Here is a 16,801-nt window from a genome sequence, read left to right as displayed (position 1 = left end):
CAACAACATGGATGGATATTGAGGGCATTATGCTAAGTGAAATAAGTCAGACAGAGAAAGACAAATACCATACAATCCCACATGTGGAAGCTTAAAAAAAAAAAAAGACTCCCCTGAAAAAGCAAGCTCATAGATAACGTGTGGTTGCTAGAGGTGGAGGGGTTAGCAAATGGGTGAAGGGAGTCAAAAGGTACAAACTTTTTGTTACAAAAATATGCTGTGGGGAGGTAATGTACAGTCATGTACAACTATGGGGGGGGGGCTGTAGTTAATAATACTATATTATGGGGCCTCCCCGGTGTTGCAGCGGTTGAACGCTGGGTTGCGAAGCTGCCCGTGCAGCGCTGGTTCGATCCCCTGCCGCCGGACGAGGGTCCCACATGGCGCGCAGACCTCTCCTGCCGCCCGCTGCTCCCCTCAGCAGTGTACTTCGTCAGTCTGCCTGCTCTGCTCCCCGCTCTGGCTCTGGTGAATTCTCTCACCCTCCCGCGCTTCTGACTGTACCCAGTGCTTGTATGTATAAATAAATCTAAAAAAAAAAAAAAAAATACTATATTGTGTATTTGAAACTTGCTAAGAGAGTAGATCTTCTTTTTTTAATATCCCCATACAATTGCAACACCCCCATTCTGACCCCAATCCCTCCCCTCCCGCCCCCCCACCCCCAAAAAGTGTCTCTGGTTCACAGTTTTTTGTTGATTTTGATTTTGATTTTTTTTTTTTTTCAAAAGATTTGTTTATTTATTTATACAAGCACAGGGTACAGTCAGAAGCGCGGGAGGGTGAGAGGATTCACCAGAGCCAGAGCGGGGAACAGAACAGGCAGACTGATGAAATACACTGCTGAGGGGAGCAGCGGGCGGCAGGAGAGGTCTGCGCGCCATGTGGGACCCTCCTCCGGTGGCCAGGGAGCAGCCGGGGATCGAACCGGCGCTGCAGAGGCTGTGGGCAGCTTCGCAACCCAGCACTCAACCGCTGTACCACCAGGGAGGCCCGATTTTCACTTTCTTATAGTTATTCATTTTCCTGATCCCTTATTTAAGTTTTCTAGATTCCTGCTATGAGTGAGACTATCCGGTATTTTTCTTTTTCTTTCTGGCTTATTTCGCTGAGCATGATCCCTTCCAGCGCCATCCATGTTGCTGCAAATTGCATGTGTTTATCTTTTTTGAATGCTGAGTAATATTCCATGGTATATATGTACCCCATCTTCTTGATCCAGTCATCTATTTTTGGGCATTTGGGCTGTTTCCAAAGCTTAGCTATTGTAAACAGTGCTGCTATAAACATAGGGGTGCAGGTGCTCTTTGGAATGGATGTTTCTGTGTCCTTTGGGTAAATACCTAGGAGTGGAATTGCTGGATCCTATGGAAGCTCTATGTTTAGTAGGTCCAGAAATCTCCACACAGCTCTCCATAGTGGTTGGACCAGTTTGCACTCCCACCAACAGTGCAGGAGAGTTCCTTTTTCTCCACACCCTCGCCAACATTTGTTGTTGCTAGTTTTTTTAATATGTGCCATTCTCACTGGTGTAAGATGGTATCTCATGGTAGTTTTGATTTGCATTTCCCTGATGACAAGTGATGTTGAACATTTTTTCATATGTCTGTTGGCCATTTGCATTTCCTCTTCAGAGAAGTTAAGAGAGTAGATCTTAAAAAGTTCTCATCACAACAGAAAAATGTCTTGTGACCGTCTTTGGTGACATATATGGTGTTTCTACATATGGTGATCATTTACAATATATACATATCATGAATCATTATGTTGTACACCTAAAACTAATGTGTTATATATCAATTGAACCTCAATTTAAAAATATACTAAAATTAAAATTCAGCTCCTCAGTCACATTTCCTGTGTTCAGTAGTCATACATGTTTAGTGACTATCACTTTGAGCAGTGCTGGTCTTAGCAGCACTGTCTAGTGAAAACACAACGTGTGTTGTATATGTAATTTCAAATTTTAAGGTAACTATGTTTACAATATTTTAAGGTGAAATTAATTCTAACAAATTTTATTTGCCCTGGTATATATGAAATGTTACATCAATATAAAACTATTAAATATATATTTTTCATAATGTGTGGCATCCAGTATATATATTTACAGAATATCATAATTTGGACTATCCACATTTCAAATATTTAGTCACATGTGGCTATCAGTTAACAGCATAGGTCTATCATACAAAAACAGAATAAATCTTAAAAATAATACAAGTTTAATGTATAGGATACTTGTCATAAAACAGTATGTGATCAATTATAAATTATATGAATAATTAGAGGAAAGATTAGAAGTCATAGAAGAACAATTTGAATTGTATTTTATTCCTTCATTTATACTTCCTTCATTATAATTGTGTACTTTGCTGAGTTTTCAGATATTTTAAATTGTGGATAAGGGTTCTATAATCTGAAATACTGGGATATCAAAGACATGAAAAAAATTAAAAGCAAAGAAGCTGGAGAATGACAGACACATCTTAGTAACCATGAGTAATCCAGTTTGGTTTGTGTTTGATGAAATTTGTATTTACATAAGTGTTTAAGTGTCAAGTTACTAATCTTTGTTGAGCAATGTTTGCCACGCTAAATCCCATTATTAGAGATCCTAACATGTAGTAGAATAGATACACTCGTACCCATGAACTACTGGAAAAAGAGGTCAACTGTAATAAAATACAGACTGTGATAATGTTCTCAAAGTTATAGAACCTAGAAGAGAAAGTGCTGTGCTATACTAAGGCAGGTAATCATTTATCAAATGAGATACATTGTATTTTGTTAATTGGAATGTTCTTGAAACAATTAGTTTTAACCTGTGTTGTCCCACTTAGAATTTAAAAAGTTACTAACCTTAATTAAAATTTCCAATTTCTACTTTGTTTTTTAAAGTCCTGTCCTTCATCAATAGCAATTTGCTTAATTTTTTTTCCTTGTCCTCCCACCAGGTGGCTATGAAACACCCTTCTGCTGTCACTGCCTGCAATCTGGACTTAGAAAACTTGATCACTGACTCAAACAGGAGCATTGCCACCTTGGCCATTACTACACTCCTCAAGACAGGCAGTGAGAGCAGCGTGGACAGGCTCATGAAGCAGATATCTTCTTTTGTGTCTGAAATTTCAGATGAGTTCAAGGTGAGAGTTGAAATATGATCAAGTCTGTGGCTTGCCTCTTAACAGTGTCTTTTCATGAGCAGAAGTTTTACATTTTTTATTAAGTCTAATCAATTTTTTTCTTTCTCTAGTAGCACTTTCTGTGTCCTTGTCTAAGAAATTTTTGTCTACCTCCAAGTCATAAATATATTTTCCTGTTTTATTCTAAATATTTTATGAATTTAGTTTTCACATTTTGGTCTATGATTCAATTTGAATTATTTGTATGCAATAAGTTGTCTCTGTTTTCATAGTGATGTTCAGTCATCCCACCACAATTTCTTGAAAAGACTTCCTTTCGTCATTGGAGTGCTTTGGCATTGTCTGAAAAACAGATAACAATATAATTGTAGGGTGTTTCTGGGCTCCTTATATTCCACTGATCAATTTGTCAGTCCTATGCCAATACCACACTATTGATTGATGTAGCTTTATGGTCCCTCTTAAATGTCAAGTAGGGTGGTTTCCATCATTGTCCTTCATTTTGAATATTCTGATTTCTTTGCATTTCCATATAAAGTTTAGAACCAAGTAATAAAAATTTTTATAAAACAAAGCCTACTAGGATTATGAGTGGGGTTGAATCTCCCCAAATTAGTTTGGGGATACATGGCATTTTCGCCATGAATTCGGCATACCTCTCCTTTTATTTAGGTCATCTTTAATTTCTCTGAATAATGTTTTGTGGCGTTCAGTCTAGATGTCTTGCATGTCTTCTTGTTAAATTTATATCTAAATATTTTATGCTTCTAAAAATTCTTTCATGAAAATTTCTATTTCATTGTTTGCTACTAGTATGTTAAAAATACTTCTTAAAAGCTTTTCCATGATTTGTAGCTCATTCTAATAGTTGTTGTATATGTTCCTTAGGATGATCTATCATATCAGTGAATAGACAGTTTTAATTGCTGATTTCCTATCCAATGCCTTTTTTTTTTTTTCTTGTCTTATTAAAATGGCTAGGACTTCAGTACAGAGTTAAATAGAACTGGTGAGAATGTGACAGCAAAAAGCAAAAGATCAATAAATTTTAGAGAAATTAAAGTAGATCTTATTCCTTTTTATTTCTCAGTTAAGAAATATTACTGGGCCTCCCCGGTGGCGCAGCGGTTGAGCGCTGGGTTGCGAAGCTGCCCGCGGCCTCTGCGGCGCCGGTTCGATCCCCGGCTGCTCCCCGGCCACTGGAGGAGGGTCCCACATGGCGCGCAGACCTCTCCTGCCGCCCGCTGCTCCCCTCAGCAGTGTACTTCGGTCCTTCTGCCTGCTCTGCTCCCCGCTCTGGCTTTGGTGAATTCTCTCACCCGCCCGCGCTTCTGACTGTACCCAGTGCATGTATAAACAAAACAAACAAACAAACCAGCAAACAAATAAATAAAGCATGCCTCTTAAAAAAAAAAAAAAAAAAAAAAAAAAGAAATATTACTTATTGTTTACTTAATGTATATCTAGACTTTTAAAACAAACTTAGCCTGTACATTCAAGTGGATATTTTGAATCTTTTGAAACACTATGCGAGATTTATGAAGGTCATTTTGTAGTATATTTTATTGAACAGATCTGTGCGTGGACATTTCAGCTGCTTGCAATATTTTGCATTTCCCAATCCTGCTACAGTAGATAATCTTGTGCATATGTTTTGTGTATCTTGGAGGTATACCCTCGGTAAATTCCTACAAGTCTATATGCCTGGTTGAAGAGTAAATAAATATGTAGTTTTGAGGAGAATACCAAATTTTACTAGCAGTGTATAAGAGTGACAGTTTCCTCATAGTCTCCCCAATAGAATTTATATTGTATTTTGAAGTTTTGCCCATGGTAGGTGAGAAAGGGTATCTCAACGTAGTTTTTAGTTTTGTGTTTTTCTTATTATGAGGATACTTAAGCATATTTTAATCTTTTAAGGGTCATTTAGTACCTTTATTAATGTCTTTTTCCTATTTTCTATAGGATTGTTGGTCTTTTGTTTACTCAGTAATTGAAAGATTTTTGTATGTTCGGGGTGTTAGTAAAATATATTATAATAAATTTCCCAGTTTGTTTTTTGTCTCTTGACTAAGTCTTTGTCATGCCAAAGTTTATTTTTATGTAGCCAAGTTGGTTAATCTTGTTTTATTACAGTTTTATTACTTTTAAGTAAGAGTTAGAAAGTCTTTCCCTTCAGATTATTGAATCCAAATCATGAATAAGAATTCATTCCTCTTTTCTTCTATTACATGTGCAGTTCCGTGTTTTACATTTAGACCTCTGAGCCATCGGGTTTTATTGTTATGTATGGTGCGAGAAATAGATATAATTTTATCCTTTTACAATGACTATCCAGTTGCCTCTGAAATTTTTATTTAAAATGATTTTTTTTTTTTTGCCCCCAGTGAGTTGAGATGTCATCTTTATGTAGTGTCATCTTTATGTACTGAAGATTCGTAAGGACTTGGGTCTATTTCTGAACCTTCTGTTCTATTGTTGTCTTTATTCTTACATCAATCCACAGTATTTTATTTTATATATTTTTTAAGATTTATTTATTTATGCATACAAGAACTGGGGTACAGGTGGATTTAGAGACAGAGGTATGGGGGTGGGAGGATTCACCAGGGACAGAATGGGGGACAGAACAGGAAGACTGAGTGAAATACACTGCTGAGGCTCCGGAGGAGCGGGTGAATCAGGAGAGGTCTGCTGTGCCATGTAGGTAGCTCCCTGGCCGGGGATTGAACTCGTGCTGCAGTGGCTGAGAATAGCTTCATAGATTGTGTCTTAAGCGCTGGCACTACCAGGGAGGCCCCAATCCACAGTATTTTAAAGATAGAAGCTTTGTAGCATGTATTAAAATCTGTTAGTCCCCTTTCATTGCTTTTTATTATTGTCTTCCTAGATAATTCTACATATTTATTTTTCTTCATTAATTTTTTTTGTATTAACTTGGTCAACTTCGTTAAAAAATCTCATTGACTTGCAAGTAATTTAAGTGAAAGAAGAAAAGATTGTGTTGGCATTTTTATTGGGGTCACATAAAATTTGTTTATTTAGGGGAGAACAGGTATATGAATGATGTTGAGACATCCTAACGAAAAACAAGGGAAGCCTTTTAATTTGTTCAAGTCACTTTTGTGCTTTTCAATAATACTTTGTATTATATTAGTTTTGAATGGTTTTTAAATGCTTTTCCTTAATGATTTTTTTCACTCACTATATCCTCTAACTAGTCATCAATCATGCATAAGAATAGTATTATTTGTGCATGTTATCTTTATATCTTCTACCTGGTAACATTGTTTTCAGTTTTATTATTGGTTCACGGTGGTTTCCAGGTATACTGTCACATCCTTTGTAAATAAAGAGTTTTGTAATTTATTTTCCAATTGTTATTCCTCTATTTTCTGTCTGTTTGCATTGGGAATGTTAAATAATGGTAGAGGTAGTGGTATTCTTATTGTTTCTGACCTTAGTGAGAATGTCTTGGAATTCCCCATTAAATAATATGCTGGCAGTAAGATTGAGGGATGTATGTAAAATGGAAGTATTCATTCTATTTTACTTCTTTATGAATTTTAGTTAGAAATAAATATTGGCATTTATCAAAACCTTTTTCCAGCACTTAATGGATGCAGTCATCATTCTCCTTAGAATCTTTAATATTACAAATTGTATTAATTTTCTAATGTTGAACCATTCTTGCATTCTTGGTATAAATTCCATTTCATCAATGGTGTGTTTTCTTACTATAGTAGCATTGGCATCTGTTACTTAATATATTACTTAGAATTTTTTATTTTATAATATTTTGGAGGTAATAATAGTTTACAAGACCAGTTGATTCAGAAATATGGGCTCACACCTCTTCAGATGTATGTTCTTCCACCATAGTCCATTGTGCCCCCTCCTGCCTAATTTCCTCACCTTCTCCTCCCATTTGGTACTCTTAGTTTTGCAGTCATTTCTAGGGCTTATTGTGGTTTGGTGTTGTCTGGCTCTTTGTATTGTTTCTCTCTGTTCCACATCTGAGTGAGACCATCTGATATTTGTCTTTTTCCTTTCTCATATTCACAAATTTATTGTTGTAAATACTCTATTTGTGTATCTTTGTCAGGTTTGGGTATCATGGCTGCATTAAAAAAAACACCTGGCCCTCTTCCTGTGTATTCTGTGCTGTGAAATGATGTGCATAGATTTGGAACTGTCTGGCTGTTGGGATAGAATTCCCAATTCTCCATGAGCTGCTTGCATTTCTGCACATCTGGCAAATGCTGCACTAACTGCCTTTGGTTTCCCACTATCCCTTTGCAAACTACAGGATCTTTGCGCCCTTTGCAAACTACGGGATCTTCCAGGCTTAAAAGATACAGTGTCTCCCTCTAAAGAGCAGGTTTCTATACAGCCCTGGAAATACAACTAGTGCTCCCTCTAGAGAACACAGTAAATCTGCTTACTGTCCCTCTAGTAAAGATAATGCTTCCCTTAGAACAGAGGACAATCGTGTTCACTGACCATTGTAAAATATTCAAGTTGTAAAATATTCTACACCTCAGGATTCTTCTATGATGCCGCCTTCCTGGCCCTTTCACATTGCCCTGTGGGATTTGGGGCTCAGGAATCTGGCTTCCAAATACTGATACTCAAGCTGCTGCTATTACTGTGAACAATTTACGTTTTCATCTCTGATCTCAAATCTCATGTCTTCTACTGGCATCCATGGACTTGTGAGAGGCTTGCTTGTTCGCTTGCAAGTATGGTGCAATCTCGCACCTGCCTCACTTCTTCACCCTGTCTTTAGAGCTGTGGTCAAATTCCCTTAGAAACCATTTGTGAAGTAAGTCCTGTAGAAATCAGTCTGTTACAACTTGCTGTCTTTCATGTTCAGTTTAAGAAATTTATGTGCTTATTTGCTTGGAGCAAAGGACTAGGGTCTCTTGAATGAACTTGATTGTACATTGGTTTTATAAATTTTCCCTGAGCTAGCCTTGCTTATCTTTCATAAAGTACCATTTTGTCATCTTAGGTGACTATATCAGCACCTTCTTCACTGGTGGCAAATGAGAGGGAAAGCATGCTTCAGCAGCTAACGTTATAAAGATGCGTGGTCTCTCTGTGTTTTTTTACAGGTGGTGGTCGTACAGGCAATCAGTGCTCTCTGCCAGAAATACCCCCGGAAGCACGGCGTCATGATGGCCTTCCTCTCCAACATGCTGCGGGACGATGTAGGTAGACTGCTTGTTAATCACAGAAGTTGTCCTAAACGCCTGTGGTTCTCAATAAGTACCATGGTATTTTAAGCAGATTTTCTCAGGATGGTTGTCAGATGGTATGCTTCATTCTAGTTGCTGTCTTACCATTTCTAAACATGCTGTTGCATCGGCTTTCCCACTTTGGAGGGGGAAAAAAAAAAACCTTTTATCTCTTTAAGAGGTGGGAAATGAAATCTGAATACCATAAGCATGCAACTTGGTGTGTAAACACCTCCTTTGGAAGTGTCCTCAGAGTGAACAGCAGTCTCCTCTTTCTCAGGGAGGCTTCGAATACAAGCGGGCCATCGTGGACTGCATCATCAGCATTGTGGAGGAGAACCCCGAGAGCAAGGAAGCGGGCCTCGCCCACCTGTGTGAATTCATCGAGGACTGTGAACACACTGTTCTGGCTACTAAGATTCTACACTTGCTGGGCAAAGAGGGCCCGAGGACACCTGTCCCCTCCAAATACATCCGCTTCATTTTTAATAGGGTCGTGTTGGAGAATGAGGCTGTGAGGGCTGGTGAGTGGAGGGCGCGCTGGTCATGCTGTGACTGCTGGTCTCTTGCATACTTGACTCCAGGGGCTAGCAATGAAATGGAAAAGTGAAGTTGTGAGGTTTGCTTGTGGACTCTTCTACCCTGACTCCTGCCGTGTGTTAGAGGCAAATGCCCCTTGCTTTGAGGTGACAGGAACACCTGGTGACATCATCAGCTACAGCCATAATGCAGGGGGCATTTGTGTGTGTGCATCTGTCCATACTTTTTTAAGTGACCTTTTAACCAGGTTTTAGGAATTTGTTTTCACTTGTCTGTAATCATTCCTCGCCCTTAACAAGTTAGGTGATCTCACCTGTGTGAGCCTCCTTTGCTTCATTGTCTCTCACTAGCTACTAGTTATGTTTTCCCTGTTAGATAAACTCCAAGTAGCCAGTTACCAGCTAGCTGCCTCCACGAATTTATTTTCCATTTTCTCTACAATCTAGTGCTCTCTTTAAAATGTTCTGATACTATTTTTTAAATTACCTGTAGGCTAGTTAGAAAATCAAGTTAGACACTTTTAATGTTTTTATCTTTATTCACCACTCAGTCAGTTTGATGTCCTGTTCACAAAACCCTTCATGAAACTCTCTCACCTCAGTGTACACAGAAGCCTGCATGTTTTCATCACTTCTCTGCCTCATTTATAGAACTCCTCTTCCTACCCCAGTCCTTAAAAATAAGTTTTCCCTAGGGAGTTGTTTTCTTCCTGGTGGTCATTTTCAAGGCTCCATTGACATGCTGTGACCTTGCAGACACGTCCCTTTCTGCACTTGTGTGCCCAGCATATATGGCTGAGGCACTGCATGTTCAGTGAGGAATTCAAGCTAACCCACACTGAAGTCCTCACCTTTATCATCCAATCAGTTGTGAGGACAAACATGCAGCTTAATAACCCCCATCTGTCCTTTGGCAATGTTCTAGCAATTCTGTTTCCTTAATATTCTTCATTCTTTTTTCTCTTTTCATGGTGCTACTTGAAGCTCTCATCCATTTCAGATGCCCGGCTCATCTGACTCTAGTCGTATCCGGCATCTTCAGTCTGTTCTTCACACTCTGCCATAAAAATGGCCTTTCAAATACACAGACTTACCCTGTATTTAACATCCTTTAATAATTTTGAGATTAAACCATTACCGTGTTATCTCCTCTGTGTCTCCAGCACAGGTCATGAGCTTCATATGCACTCAGCTGTGTCTGGGTCCAGTGCTTGACTGTGCTCTCTTTTCTGGACTTGTTACTCTCTCTTCCTGCCCATTCCCTCTGGGTAGCCCAGCTTATTCTTCAAACTTTACCTCAAGCTATAAGTGTCTTCTCCACTAATTCTGATTTAAGTTATTTTCTCTCTATTCACATGTAGTCCTGGTTATAGAAGACCATTACAGACTAGGCTATGTCGTAATTACCTCTTGCATGTCTTCCCCACTACAGTACAACTCGTTGGGATCGAGGGCTTTGTGTTTTAACTTTTTAACCACAGCAGCTAGCACAATTCCTGACAAAAGTTAGGTGAGCAGTAAATCTTTATTGAATGAAGTGAATTTTAATAATGGAGTTTCTTTTTAATAGTTGGGCTGGTCATTTGAGATTAGAGGTTGGTTATATATCCAATCCGTATGGTTAGGGTGGAGGAGAGCTCATGGAAGAGATGAGGAGATACTTGATTTTTCTCCTTAATGCAAAGAGGATTTTCTGTTGGGCCTAAAGAATTCTGGTTATGCTTACACGGATCAAAGCTAGATCAGGAAACACAATGGAAAAAAAAAAAAGAGCGCTTCTTCCCACTAATGTGGGGAAGCCACTCTGATTTTGGGGAGGGGAGGTGATTATTGTTTAACTCCGAGAAATCAATATTTATATGTTGTCTCATTTAATGTTTCATTATAGCTGCTGTGAGTGCTTTGGCTAAATTTGGGGCTCAGAATGAGAATCTCCTCCCAAGCATCCTTGTACTCTTACAGAGGTAATGTCTTTTTCTTTCCTCTCTTTCTTCTTATTTTAAAATAAAAATTCCATATGGCTGAATAGGAAATTCTTCATTGTCCATATCAAAATGCACTCCAGGGTCTAACAGTAGAGCTGCTGGAGCAAGTCAGAGGCAAATGGCATTTTTTACCTCTTTGCAGTAATTGTGTGTGTGCCAACTATATGTAAAATTTGACTGAGTTTTTCTTGTATGACTTTGAGAAAGGGAGTTAAACACATTTGCCTCAGTTTGTATAAGAGGGGCCAGTGTCACCGTAAGTCACTGGAGCATGTAGTCACTGTGTATCAGCTTTTCACGGTCTCCATTTCTCCCGACTTGATGAGGAGACTCGCCTTAGCAAACACTCTGTGATTACCTCTTGTAACTGAAGCAGAAAAATGACAAGCCCAAGGGTGGCTGGTTTAAATAAAACAGATTGCCGACTGAGTAGTTACAGTGTCTGAATTCTGAATGCTTCAGTATCCTTGGAAAGCAAAATATTTCTATTTCTTAATTATGAAGAAGTCTGAGCCTTTACCAGGGTCATGTGTTTACAGATTGCAGACTCCAAACTCCTCTCTCATGTTACTGTGTTCTTCCTCATTATGTTAATGCTTATTTACATTGTACTTCTGAATTATAATACTGCTTCTTTACTAATTCAAAACAAACCCAAGATTTGTGGAAATTTTAAGCTATTGATAGTTTTATAAAGGTGGAGTCGGGTCAGATAGCCTGAATTGGTCCTTTAGGTAGGCTGGCCAGTCTGTTGGAACTCTCTAGGCTGCTGTGACATACCTGATCTCTGTCCCGGACAGGTGTATGATGGATACTGATGATGAGGTGCGGGACAGAGCTACCTTCTATCTGAATGTGCTACAGCAGAGGCAGATGGCCCTGAATGCTACATATATCTTCAATGGTCAGTGACAGCACAGAACGTAGAGAGATATACTTATGTTCCTCACATGGGGTCTTGGTAGCCTATCTTGTGATGTTTTGAATACGAACTGAACTCATAAGCAGAATATTTACTTGGTTTTTGTTTTTGAATGCACTTCCGTTCAAAAGTATATAAGGGCCAAAATATACTGCCCGTTCTTCATTGTCCGTGAGCTCCTCTGCATAGTTTCCCTTTTCCCCCTTCTTAAGTTATCATTGTTCCCACATGGCTAAGTTGCTTTCTTCTCTGCAAGGTACTTCCACTTTGTTGAAAATTTTTATGCTCTGCTCCCATGCTTCCTTGGATGAAAACATAAGGCAGTTTTATAAAATAAAACCTGTTTTTAATTAGTTAGGTTATAAGGCCTGTGGTTTTGTTTTTCTCTTCCTTCAAAAAGCCTAGGTCAATATTACAGATCAAGTCCTACCTGAATCCTAGGATTGACAGGAAGTTACAATACCAAGATTTCCCTGTTTTATAGGTCTGACAGTCTCGGTACCAGGCATGGAAAAAGCCTTACACCAGTACACACTGGAGCCTTCAGAAAAACCCTTTGACATGAAATCAGTTCCTCTTGCTATGGCGCCTGTCTTTGAACAGAAAGCAGGTAATGGGAATGTTTATCTCTTGTTTATTCATGAGTAGTTTTATACCAGTGAAATACACTACCTAGCATATTTTCGCTAATATTTTTGTTTGTCACCCCTTATGTCTATTCTCTTAAAACTAAAATGGATGCTATTTTTAATATTTGGGCTTAAACTTTTTCCCTACTTTTGGTACAAAAGCAAGACTATAGAATGTGACCTAGATTGAAATTTATTGTTTTTTGTGTGCTAAGTGTTGCAGCATTTGTAGTTGTAGTTGTACAGTCACCTCCTTTTTTAATTTTTTTGAAATTGGCAAGTTCTTAGTTAATTTTGCTATTGGAGTTTTCTTGAAAGAATGTATGGGACAAGGTCATAAAACATATTCCGAAAGAATATCTAACTTTAAAAAAAGGAATCAGTGTTTAATGGTTAGAACTGTGAATGAAAATTTCAACGTTCAACATGCTTAACTTTCAACATTTTTTTTAAAAGATTTTATTTATTTATACAAGCACTGGGTACAGTCAGAAGTGTGGGAGGGTGAGAGAATCCACTAGAGCCAGAGTGGGGAGCAGAACAGGTAGACTGATGAAGTACACTGCTGAGGGGAGCAGTGGGCGCGGCAGGAGAGGTCTGCATGCCATGTTGGACCCTCGCTGGTGGCTGGGGATCGAACCAGCGCTGCAGAGCCTGCCGGCAGCTTCACAGCCCAGCGCTCAACCGCTGCGCCACCGGGGAGGCCCTAACTTTCAACATTTTTAGTTTTTCTGTTGATACAAGTAATTTTTCCTATTTGAATCCTCAGATTTGTTCCATGAGTTGTTCTTCCAATTACGAGTAATTCTTTTTTAATATGCCCTGGTCCATTTAAAGCGAATTCTATAATTGGGAGGGCGTTATAATCTCACAAACTTTATGTTCAGTTGATGCATTTTGAGTCCCCTCCCAAATATGTGACAGAAAACCTGTTGGTATGATACAGCGATTACTCCACATATATCTGCTAGGAGTTTTGGCACGTATCCCTTTCCGTCTGCATTTTTAGCTTAAGAGTGGAAGGGAGGGCCTCCCTGCTGGTGCAGGTGATTGAGTCCTGCACTGTGAAGCTGTTCACAGTCTCTGCAGTGCAGGTTCGATCCCGGCTGGCCAGCAAGGGTCCCACATGGCGCAGCAGACCTCTCCTGTCTCGCCCTCTGCTCCCCTCAGCAGTGTATTCATCAGTCTGCCTGTTCTACTCCCCGCTGTGTCTCTGGTGGATCCTGTCACCCTCCCACACATCTGGCCTTTACCCCAGCTCTTGTATAAATAAAAAATAATAATAAAAATAAAATAGTAGAAGGGAAGCTCACTTGATTGCTCACATCTGTCTTTGTAGAAATCACACTTGTGACTACTAAGCCTGAGAAGTTGGCTCCTTCCAGGCAAGACATTTTCCAAGGTATGTTTTGATGGGCAGGTGTAATAGTCTTGTGCTGTAGGCATTATAAGTGTAAATGTGTTTCACTGCTTTTATTCCATTTGATTCTCAGTACATGAAATCTGTTTGGCTTATATACATGATATTGTCATTATATTATTACTATATACAATGTATTGTCATAGGTTACCCCTTGCAGGGGCTGTCTAGACTCCATGTGTCTTTTTTTTTTTGAAATTTTTTATTAATTTTTTATTGTTGTAGTCCTCATAGTTCTCCCACCACCAAATCACCCAAGAACCATCACCATATTCCCTTGTGTTCTTCCCTCCCCTGATGTGACCCCCTCAATCCCCCTTCCTCGCTGCGATCTATGGTCAGCCTGCGAGTCTTGACTTTTTCTCGACTCTTTGTTCTGTTTCTCTATATTCCACATATGTGAGACCATCCAATACTTATCACCTCCCCTCTGCAGAGTCCATGGGTCTTTCTGATTGCTGACTTACTAACTGGGATGTTGTTCTTACTCTGATTCTTGTTTAACAAGTTCTGCAATCTCTAAGAAATTAGGAATTAATTTTCTTATTTATTTTTAGTAATCCCATATATAGACTCTTACTTTAAAGATGATTTTACTAAAACTCAGGGACACATTGATTGCATGTTCAACTATTAGTAAGGCTACGGAATCTTAAAACATTTTAAACATCCAGAGAAATGTTTTTCTTATTTTACTTTCTAACTTCTTTCCTTTTTCCTTGATAGAACAATTGGCCGCCATTCCTGAGTTTATGAATCTAGGACCCTTGTTCAAGTCTTCTGAGCCTGTTCAACTTACAGAAGCAGAGACAGAGTATTTTGTGCGTTGTGTCAAGCATATGTTTACAAATCACATTGTGTTCCAGGTGAGAGATGTGCTGTCACTGGCTCCTGCAGGGCCTTCATATAATGGGAGTCAGTGATTTGATTACCTTTTAGCTTGTGCTTCTCATCCCTTTATAGGGAACTAACTTAGCAGCATTTTGGTTTTTTCCTAACTCTGTAGCTATAGCGATGTCTTCATATGATTGGTAGCTTTTGATGGTTAAAATATTGGAGGATATAAAACTAATTCTGAAAGGATATAAAAATAATCATCACTTAACATCAGGATAAATTAAGTAGGTTGTTCCAAGAACTTGGATTTCCATTTGATTCTCGACAACTATCAGACTTCTACCATCTTGTTTGGTAGAACTAGATCTCAGGAAAGAGAAAATAATTGATGAAAAATATAACAAAAAGATCTCACTGTATCACTGTTGCCTCAGTGACAGACTTAGGAGACTGGCAGTGCTGTTTTATAGAGGGAAGTTACAGGAGGCTCCAGAACTGAATTGTGGGTTATGAATAGAAAGAAGCACCTACTAGAAAACAGTTCTTATCCTTCCTGACTTTTCTGCTTGCTGACTTTTTTCAGTTTGACTGTACCAATACTCTCAACGACCAGCTGCTGGAGAAAGTGACAGTGCAGGTGGAACCATCTGATTCCTATGAAGTGCTGTGTTGTATCCCCATCCCCAGCCTGACTTACAATCAACCAGGAATATGTTACACTCTTGTTCGTTTGCCTGATGATGATGCGACAGCAGGTACTAACCCAGAGGAGGGAAGAGTTAACTTATACGGTTAAGAATGCATTATCACTTGAGATCTTGAAAGTACTGGAACAAATGTTTGGGGTTCAGGAATATGGTTCTTTTCTAAAATTGAATGTCATGATAATGATGCTCTATTTATATTTTCATTTATATTTATAAAATTAGTTATTACAGAAATGTTAATTTTATAACTAAATCTGAGTAAAATTCACTGGACATTATCTTAAAAGAGAAAGTAAAAGTATACAGTAGTAGCTCAAAAGGAACTAAGGCTTTGTGTTGCCAGAGTGAGAGGTCGTATACTTGTATTTCCTGTAATGATCATGGTCTCTTTCTTCCTGATGTTTTTTTTCCAGGGCATTTTAAAGGTATTTTATTTAGTAGATCCATGGCATTTAAAAAATACCATTTTTGACATTTCTATAGCACGAGCAGAGCATATGTCTCAGCGTGATGAGTGGCTTACTCAACATTTGTATACCCACAGTTGAGAAAGGCTTTGTAATTTGCTTCTTTTTTTTTAATATTTTATTTTATATAATTCTTACATCATTTTTCATTTTCGCACAATGTATGCATTTTCATTTTGGTTATATTCCCCATACAGTTGCACCCCCCCCCCCCAATAGTGTCTCTGATTTATAGTTGCTTGTTGATTTGCTTCTTTACCTGGGTGGTCTTTGTGGGGGCAGGGTTTGTGGGAGCCCTGTGAGGGAGTATCAGTGCCTAGCACAATAGCTGCATTTGAGGCTTTCTGACATGTAGCTTGTGAATGTCAAGTACTTGTACTTGATTTCTTTTCCCCATTTTCTCACCTGAGTTCTCTTCCCATATTCTCTGCAGAGTATTCACAACTGTTGCCAGGGGTTTACAAAAATAAGCACACGTAGAACATTTATATTCTGAACAATTTTATTACCAGTACAGGAAAAACAATTTTTACTACTAGTACAGGAGAAAACAGATGAGCGTTAACAAACTTAACAAATATTGGGGAAGTTACAGAGTTACAAGAAATCGTAAAAGTACTAGTAAAATAGTTATCCCTGGTCATCATTCAGTTACATTTGGGGCTTAACATGCCTTCTTTTTGCCCCTCTCCTAACTCCCCTTTGAGATGTTGGTTTGGGGAGTTCCTGCCCAAGTTCAACCTGTGTTGGATGATAGACCAGGCTACTCACTCTAGCACGAGGTAGATTCAAGTTGGCACCGGTGCTGGGTCTGAATCCCAGGTTGTTCCCTCTGGCCCTGGGTGGACCTGCGCTTCTATTCTGCAGCCACCCTGGGCCCATGACTCCCTGGGTAGGAAGGCACTTTCC

General features: G+C 38.9%; 1 protein-coding gene across 2 annotated transcripts in view; it reads left to right on the top strand.

The window, feature by feature from the left end:
- The window catches only part of COPG2 (COPI coat complex subunit gamma 2), a 91,765-nt gene that overhangs the window by 32,553 nt on the left and 42,411 nt on the right, over positions 1 to 16,801 (top strand). For both annotated transcript variants that reach the window (XM_037513187.1, XM_037513185.2), the window contains exons 12-20: positions 2,958 to 3,146; positions 8,264 to 8,359; positions 8,667 to 8,910; positions 10,814 to 10,889; positions 11,711 to 11,814; positions 12,317 to 12,442; positions 13,801 to 13,863; positions 14,608 to 14,747; positions 15,302 to 15,473. In XM_037513187.1, coding sequence (XP_037369084.1) covers positions 2,958 to 3,146; positions 8,264 to 8,359; positions 8,667 to 8,910; positions 10,814 to 10,889; positions 11,711 to 11,814; positions 12,317 to 12,442; positions 13,801 to 13,863; positions 14,608 to 14,747; positions 15,302 to 15,473 — 1,210 coding nt within the window. The remainder of the gene's footprint in view (positions 1 to 2,957; positions 3,147 to 8,263; positions 8,360 to 8,666; positions 8,911 to 10,813; positions 10,890 to 11,710; positions 11,815 to 12,316; positions 12,443 to 13,800; positions 13,864 to 14,607; positions 14,748 to 15,301; positions 15,474 to 16,801) is intronic.

The sequence above is a fragment of the Talpa occidentalis genome, unplaced genomic scaffold, assembly GCF_014898055.3.
Source record: "Talpa occidentalis isolate TD23 unplaced genomic scaffold, MPIMG_talOcc4v2.1, whole genome shotgun sequence".
Taxonomy (NCBI): domain Eukaryota; kingdom Metazoa; phylum Chordata; class Mammalia; order Eulipotyphla; family Talpidae; genus Talpa; species Talpa occidentalis.
Note: the sequence above shows the minus strand (reverse complement) of the source record. Positions and strands in the feature narration are given on the sequence as shown.